An 8127-nucleotide genomic window follows, 5' to 3' on the forward strand; every position below is an offset into this window, starting at 1 on the left:
TAAACCTGCAGCTTACAGATTTTCCTGTGCTCAGCTGAAGCATCGAGGTTTAGCTGCGTGGGGCCGAGGCAGAGACATGCTGCATCGCTTGTGTTAGAGGTCAGTGTTGGGGGGAGCATGTCTGTGCGGGGCCCCAACCAAGCCTGCAGTTGTGCATTTTGTGTGCATCCCGACATTTGAAGTCGGGACGCAAATTTCCCAGAGACCAAATCCTTTTCCCGGAGTGCTAAGAGTTCATGTCACGCGTGGGGCAGTCGGCCGAGACTCGCTGTCGCATCTGAGCACCAGTCTGCGTTGGGAATGGCTTATTCTGTGCCATGTTTGTGATGCTCTTCTTTGCAGGGCTGTTTTGCGGAGGAGGAAGCTGGTTAGAGAGCTGGCAGGGAAACCATGGGAAAAGGGCGGCCGTGCGCCTCTCAGGTGCGATCTGTCCCGAGACCCTGCTCCTCCGCCCTCGGAGAGCGTCGCCGTGAGTTTTTTGCCTGCCGCTGCCACGCTGTCCCTCCGGAGGGCCGGGGGTCCGGCCCCTCGCCTCGGCCCTGCCCGTGGCCCGTGCAGCCCGGTGGTGGCGGCGGCGGCGGCGAGCCCGCGGCCCGGACGCCTGGGTCCCCGTCAGCACCGGCCGCCCCTGGACAGCGCAGCGGGGCCGGCGCTGCCCCGGAACGCGCCGCGGCGGCGCGCGGTCGGGGCGGGCGCTTTTCCGCGTCGGACGGGGCGCCCCGCAGGGGGCGAGGCGGACCCTATTGTCCTGCCCCCGTGGGCGGTGGCGGGGCTGATGGGCGGCCGCTGCGGCCAATAGCCGGCGAGCCTTCCAGCCGCCGCCTCGGCCGCAGCCAATGGGAGGGCGCCGTGCGCGGGCGGGGGGCGGGCGCCGCGCGGGGGCGGCCTGGCCGGGGCGCGAGCCGGGAGCCGGCGAGTGAGTGTGGGGGGGGCCGGGGCGGTTGGGGGGGGCGTCGCCGGGGTGACCCGGGGCAGGCGGGAGGCGGCGGTGGGGGGCGGGATGGGGGGTGTTGGGGGCCGTTGCCGGGGTAACGGCAGGGGCGGGATGGGGGGTGTTGGGGGCCGTTGCCGGGGTAACGAGGGGGGGTGGGAGGATCGGGGGGCTGTTGCTGGGGTAAATTGGGGGGTCGAGGGCTGTCGCTGGGGTAACTGCGGTTTTGAAGGGTTGGGGGCTGTTTCTGGGGTAACAAAGTCTTGGGGAGCAGGGTCTGGGGCAGTTGCAGGGGCAACAAGGCCTGGGGGAGCAGGGTCTGGGGCAGTTGCAGGGGCAACAAGGCCTGGGGGAGCAGGGTCTGGGGCAGTTGCGGGGGCAAGAAGGCCCGGGGGAGCAGGGTCTGGGGCAGTTGCGGGGGCAAGAAGGCCCGGGGGAGCAGGGTCTGGGGCAGTTGCGGGGGTAACAAGGCCCGGGGGAGCAGGGTCTGGGGCAGTTGCGGGGGCAAGAAGGCCCGGGGGAGCAGGGTCTGGGGCAGTTGCGGGGGTAACAAGGCCTGGGGGAGCAGGGTCAGAGGAGGGGGTGGAGGATCCGTGCGGGGGTGACAGGGCCTCGGGGCGCGCTGCGGCTGTTTGCCCAGTGCCGGGGCAGGTTGCTGAGCGTGGGTGGCCGGGGCTGCCCCTGACCCAGGGAATGTGGCGGTGGGGCCGACCCACAGGCTGTGACAGCAGGAGAGGCCCGGGTTGTGCCTAAATTCCACGTTAGCGGGACTGGGGCATCCCTGGTTTGGGACGCGAGGTGCTTCGAGCGCGATGTGCTGTTCCTCGGCTCCTCTGCTCAGCCGCGCGTCGCCAGGACCCCTCGCCCGGCGCCCACCCTTGGCGGCATAGTGTTGTTGAAGTGTGGTGGTGACCACCTGGGAGCGCGGACGCCTGGAAACCCCGGCGCGTGCTGCTGTCCCCTCTCCTCGCTGCTAGTCTAGTCTCGCACATCTCGGTCCTCTTCCAGGGTGTTCAGATTTGGGCTGCTCCGATGATGTCTTGGGAGAAATTCCCTGTGCACAGCATTTCTCTTTTCCATTTGACCTGGATGTTTTCAAGAGGACATCAGGTGTTGGGAGGTGCTCGGAGAAGTGAGGTTTTGGGGGAATCCAGCCTGCTTTCTGCAAGCTGTCTATTGGTAGTCAGCGTCTAGCACAGTCTTTGCTGTACTAGTGTGTTACGGGCATTCTGAAAATGTGTTTTTGATAGACTGAGATTTAAAGGATCACACACAAGGAAATCCTTTTTTCCTTCCACAGAGGCCTGCCCATTTATATAATATTTCTAGTTGCTTGCTTGAATGTTCTGTTATGGGCCAGTAAACCAAGTAATACCTGTCCCGAGTTATTTCTTTATTGCAGAAGTTCTTAGGCTGCCCAAATAACCCAAGTGTTAGAGGCGCTGAATGCTGGGCTGTCAGAGCAGGTTGAGAGAAACGCAAGGTATTCTTTTTACTTTCCACCTCATTTTTCACTAAGCTGCTTTCCTCCTGAGGTCATGGGGCGTGAAAGAGCGGCTGCTCCACCTGCTGTCAGAAGCTTGAGGCTTTAGTCTTTGTTAGGGGCTGTTGCTAGGTGAAAGAAAAAGCTAGAGGTTTTCTGAATTTCTGAGCAGAAGCCAGGCTTGTACCAGGGGAGGTGTGAATTCAGGAAAACAGAGGCTTTTCTTTCTCTCCTGGCTGATGTTTCTGGGGTCCCTGTCCTGGGAGTTGTCTGCATACCTAACATAACAGACATGGGTGGTGCCTTTTTGCTTAAGGAGCTGAGTCGCAGGCTCTTGTGGTTTGTGCTTCCAATGTGCTGTTGTGAACGTGGGTTTCTGAGAGCGCATTTGAGAAGCTCGGCATAGCAACGGAACAGCACTGTGCAAGGTTAAATCATTGTTGTTCTGTTGACGCTAAAACTACAGCATGTGCTTTACAAAGGCAATGTGATTTGTTGGCTGTGTCAGCACAACGTTGACAAGCGTTTGCAGTCCTGGAGTCAACATCTCTGGAGACTGAACCTTCCTGTCAGCGACAGTGACAGCAGCAGCCCACACCGGCTGCCCGCTGTGGAAGCCCTGTCAAAGTACGCGGAGAATTCAGGCTCTCAACTTGTTCAGACCTGTCTCATCTGCTGGGTGCACCAGGGAGTGAGTCAATCAGTACTGCCTGAACGGTGTTTTTTCTGCTGAACACCACTTCCTGTAGATACCCGACTACAAACCAAACCTGCCACCGATGCCAGCCCGCAATGACCTTTCTCTTTCACTCCTGCCTAGGTTGGGCTTGAACTGCAAACTTGGAAAGAGGCTTTAAATTCTCTTACCAAGTGCATAGTCATTCAGTCCCTGACCTTTTTTTAAAAAGGCAAAATTTATGCAGCCCACTGCACAGAAACAGTGATAGTGATTAATGCTGTCAGCCCTCAAGGGAGGCTTTAGCCTCAAGACTCTTATGTATTAAAATTAATTTGCTGGTCCAGTAACCAGGTATCCAATTATTTACCTTGTCCATCACCAGTCTGAATATCAGCATGGCTGAAAATGTTCTGCATTAATTCATTAGCCTGCTGCACGCTGTGGTGTGTAGTCAGTGCTCGGGGCTGGCTGATACCCTTTACCTTGGCAGTGTGTAAGAGCCCTCTCAAGGTGCCATTGATCGGACTTTATAAGTCAATTTGGTACAGGTGGTAAGTGAAATACTCTGAGATGCTGGCTGTGCTGCTGCTCGTTCTTGCATCGGTAGAGGGACGTGTTCATGTATTTTTATAAGTAGATTTAATTTTGCTATTTTTAAAAAATGATTTGAGGAAAACAAGTTGTGCTGTCCCTGCACTTAACCTGGAGGGAAATGCTTTTACGTTTCAGATGAAGGTAACTATCATGACCCAGACAACTCAAATCTTGCATTTTTATCTTGTGCAAAAGTACCATCTGCCTCTTCTTTTGTTACACCCTGTGGACAATAAAGAATCTTGCGGTGAATGTCTCTGTAGGGTTTCCCTTTCGATAGGTGCATACTGATAAGTAATCAAAACTTGCACGGACCACTAGTACGGAGCAAACAACCACCCGTACAGACTGCGACCCACCCTAGGGAAATGGGGGTAGTAGTTCAGGAAACGGAACAAACAGGAATTAATCAAATTGGTCTAGTTTCAAGGGCAACATAAAAAGAAAACCATGTGAATGCTGAAGGGAGATCTCTTAGTTTCTCAGTAACAAAAAGCCACCAGCTTAAGCCCTTATTCTTTTCTCATGGTTGAAACCAAAGACTTGATCCTTTGGTTGGATTCAGGTGGGCAGAGTTCTGCCCACATGGATCTGATTGTAAGATCAAGTGTTTTGTGCATGTTGCTGAGTAGGTGTTTCAAAGAAAACCTCTAAAAATTGAGGCTGTTTCATATGGCTATTACAGTTCTTACAAGATTTTTGAGTTGTTTGCTGCAGTTAAATTTTCCCTTCTCTGCCTGTCCCCTCTGCCCCTTTCTATGTAAGTCTCTCTGGGATCCCTCCACCCGTTACTTTTGGGGACTTAAAATGGTTCTTGTGCTGAGGCTGGTATGCAGTTTGGGATGAAAGATGCTGTTCTATACAGTATGTACTTAAATAAGAAAGGTTTTTTTTGTTTTACTCCTGTCCACAGCTACTGAGCGCAGGAGCAGATTTCCCCTGATGTTTGCCTGTGCTGTTGCCTGCTGATGTAACCGTTTAACAGCCGCCCGAGGGACTCCCATCAGCTCGCTTTTGCAGAGCCCTTGGCAGGGAACATTCACCAGGAGGAACAATGAAGATCGTGATAGCCAAAGTGCTGTGTCTGCTGGGCGTCTGTGTCCTCATGCTGGTCGGGTCTCTCCTACCTGTCAAAATAATCGAGGCAGACTACGAGAAAGCTCATCGCTCCAAGAAGGTCATTGCCCTCTGCAATTCTTTTGGAGGAGGGGTCTTCCTGGCCACCTGCTTCAATGCCTTGCTGCCTGCTGTGAGAGAAAAGGTAACCGCTTAAGAGCCTCTTTGGCAATTCTGATGAACCCATACAGTTGATATGGTAGGAACTCCTGTACAGCCACCTTCCGCTCTCCTGCCCTCCATAAATGAAGACTGTGGTCCAACCCTAGCCAAAGCAGCCCACCAAGCCAGCTCAGAAACCGGTGTGCTTTGCCTGGTGTTTCAGAACACGAGGGAGTGATGCATCCACCTCCCATTCAGTTGTCTGACTGACCTGTTTGAATAACCAGAGGCTTTTTTGCTGCAGAAGGAGGCTGAACGTGGCCTTTGGTATGAGGCTCAAACTCCTCCCATTGAGTCCATGTTTAAACACTTTTTCAGAGAGCCACTAAGGTCTAGCTGGAAGGCAAATAGGTTCCCAGTCTCTAGTGCTGAGACACGTGTATGTGGGTATTAAACATCATGAATCCATTCAGTGTCCTTGTAGAGTTCTGTAAACATAGTAGGAATATTTCATAATTCCATAAGGAATGCAGGAGCCCAGATTTTCCCCCCCTAGGTACCAGCTGTTGGAGGCTTTTTTCCCCCCCAGAATGGATTTTGTAGGAAAATGTTAGAGCATCCTGGTGGCTCCCTGTGTTTCTTTGGCAGACAGAAGGTGATTTGATTCACTGTCGATTCTTTCCTTTGTTCCAGCTCAATGAAGTTCTCAGTCAGGGGAATGTGACCACGGACTACCCCGTAGCTGAGACCATCATGATGGTTGGCTTCTTTATGACGGTCTTCGTCGAGCAGCTCATCCTGACCTTCCAGAAGGAAAAGCCCTCCTTCATTGACTTGGAGACCTTCAATGCTGGCTCAGATATTGGGAGTGACTCTGAATATGAGAGTCCCTTCATAGCATCTTCCCGAGGGCGCACGCTGTACAGTGAACACGGTCACCACTCCCACAGCCATGGTTTGAACATCCAGGAGCTCTCCCGGTCTGGTCCCTTAAGACTCTTCAGCCTGGTGTTCGCTTTATCTGCACACTCCATCTTTGAGGGACTGGCCCTGGGCTTGCAGGAGGAGGGTGGCAAGGTCATGAGTTTGTTCCTGGGAGTTGCTATTCACGAGACATTGGTGGCAGTGGCGCTGGGTATCAGCATGGCCAAGACCTCATTGACACTGAAGGATGCTGCCAAGGTAGCTGTGACCGTGAGCCTGATGATTCCTCTGGGCATTAGCATTGGGATGGGGATTGAGAGTGCCCAGAACGTGGCCAGCAACATTGCTTCGGTGCTCCTGCAAGGCATTGCAGGGGGCACTTTCTTGTTCGTCACCTTCTTTGAGATCCTTGCAAAGGAGTTGGAAGACAAGAACGATCGTCTCTTGAAGGTCCTCTTCCTGGTGCTGGGCTACACAGCTCTGGCTGGGCTGGTTTTCTTCAAATGGTGAGCATGGAAGTGATGGAAGGAAAACCTTGCCTCCTTCCCCTTGCAAATGGCACCAGAAATGAGCCTGCTCTCCAGCCAAGGAGGGGGCACTGAAGTTTAAAAGCCAAGTGAAACATCATAGTCCAAGTGGTATCTCGGTATCGACCTGAAGAAGGAGAATTATTTTCTGTGGACATGGAGGGAGATAAAAAATGAGTGTCCCAGTGTAGATGTCACAAGATCTTGTCCCTGCCCGTTGGATCTGCGGGTCAGCAGCTTGTGCAGAGATTACTGGACACAAACATTAAGTATCTGGTTCTAACACTGCCTTCAAAGAGAGCTTGTCAAGCATGTCTCTCCTGTTAATCTGCACATCCAGCCCCTTCCCTTCCTCCCCTCACACACCCATTTCAGAAGCTTTGGTTGAGAGTCTGCTTCCCTCAGTCTCAGGTTCTGAGAAGGTGAGAATCAGTAACAGAGAAATAAAGGCAAAAGCAGGTGGGATAATGAGTTGCACAGCTGCACTAAGCTGCTTTTGTTAGCTTAGTTTTGAGCAAAACCTGGTGGTAATAGCTGCCAAAAATAACATACCTTCTGGGGCTGCTTGGTGTGACTGGTGCCACAGTTCTCTCCTAGCAGAGCTTCCATTTTAACCCACAAATGGCTCTGGGAGCTTTTGTTTCTCAGAGTGATTAACGGAAGAAATGAGGCCAGGCCATGCCCAGGTACTATACTTCATTTTCTTTATCTCACCTGTATGTTGCACATTCCCTAAAGAAATCTTCCTGCTATATGTTAATGTATCAGTTTGAAAACCTTAATATCCGTATCTGAAGGCCTTTCCAAAGCAATCTGCGAGCCCAGGATCCATTAGTTTGTAAGAAGTGGGCAGTAGCAATTTCCAGCATTAATATTTTAGGGCAAGTGCTTGTGTTGAGATTGTCTGCAGTGAAATGGGTTTAGCAGTCACCATCAAATACATCTGCAGGGACGCTCCGGGAGCTGCTGCTGCCTCTTGACGTCTGCAGGCTCCCTGCTTGTACTGATCTGCGAGCGAGAGCCGGGTTCTAGAGGTTTTGCAGGATGTTTTGTCAGTGTTTTCAAAGGAGGAGAGAAATCCTCTCTTCCCTGAGGGTTTTTGGGCTGCAGGGTAGGGACTGTGGAAGGGCTGATTAGAGCCAGTTATAATCTGGCTGAGCTTGCTTTGTCTCCGAGGTGTGTTTCCCTCTGGGAGGCTCAGCCTGCTGTGGATCCAGCTGTGATCCTTCATATTCGTCTTCCTAGGTGAGAAGCTCAAATCAAAGGCTGGAACAGGAACATGCCCTTTCCTCTCCCTCCTGTGGTTTTGCCCTTGTGCCGCATGCGAAGTAGCGTAGGGAGGTAACGCAGGAAAGCAGGCACGCCAGCTCAAAATGTCTGTAGCTCCCGCTCTGCAGACCAGCAGAGTAACACAGTCGTGCTCCTCGCAGGCCTCTAGTAGGAGATGCATTTTAATTAGACGTAGCCTTCAATCCTGCAGCGGCTTCCACAGGCAAATCAAAGCTTTCGGAAGCGCTGATGGAATGATAATGATGTAGAGCAGACTTATCCGTGGTGCAATCGCTGTTATGATGAACCAAGCGGCAGGAAAGATGGGTGAGACTGAGAAGCCAGCATCTTGGAGCCAGTGGTTGGCACAGCTGCACCATATGGAGGCTGATGAGGATCATCTGATGGCTTCTGGTGATCAGTGTTTTAATTGTTACAACACACCAGAGTCAATCAATCTTGCTTTGAAAAATCTAGAGTGGGAAGGGGGAGGGAGGGTTAT

General features: G+C 52.8%; 1 protein-coding gene across 3 annotated transcripts; it reads left to right on the forward strand.

The window, feature by feature from the left end:
* The first annotated feature begins 432 nt into the window (after window positions 1-432).
* On the forward strand, window positions 433-8127 carry SLC39A3 (solute carrier family 39 member 3). 3 transcript variants are annotated; one of them, XM_067312809.1, is made up of 3 exons: window positions 433-469; window positions 4601-4948; window positions 5599-8127. In XM_067312809.1, the coding sequence occupies exons 2-3, from the start codon at window positions 4742-4744 to the stop codon at window positions 6337-6339; spliced, it is 948 nt and encodes a 315-aa protein (XP_067168910.1). In that variant the 5' UTR covers window positions 433-469; window positions 4601-4741; the 3' UTR covers window positions 6340-8127. The 3 variants fall into 3 exon arrangements, with proteins under 3 accessions (XP_067168910.1, XP_067168909.1, XP_013800821.1); XM_067312808.1 differs by lacking the exon at window positions 433-469 and adding an exon at window positions 889-916; XM_013945367.2 differs by lacking the exon at window positions 433-469 and adding an exon at window positions 1755-2414.

Source organism: Apteryx mantelli, chromosome 30 (assembly GCF_036417845.1).
Source record: "Apteryx mantelli isolate bAptMan1 chromosome 30, bAptMan1.hap1, whole genome shotgun sequence".
NCBI lineage: Eukaryota > Metazoa > Chordata > Aves > Apterygiformes > Apterygidae > Apteryx > Apteryx mantelli.

Excerpts from the sequence above, each read along its gene's own strand:
- SLC39A3 (XM_067312809.1), top strand. The coding sequence starts at position 4,742 with ATGAAGATCGTGATAGCCAAAGTGCTGTGTCTGCTGGGCGTCTGTGTC. Across the intron at positions 4,949-5,598 it reads TGCCTGCTGTGAGAGAAAAG|CTCAATGAAGTTCTCAGTCA; the intron begins GTAACCGCTTAA and ends CCTTTGTTCCAG.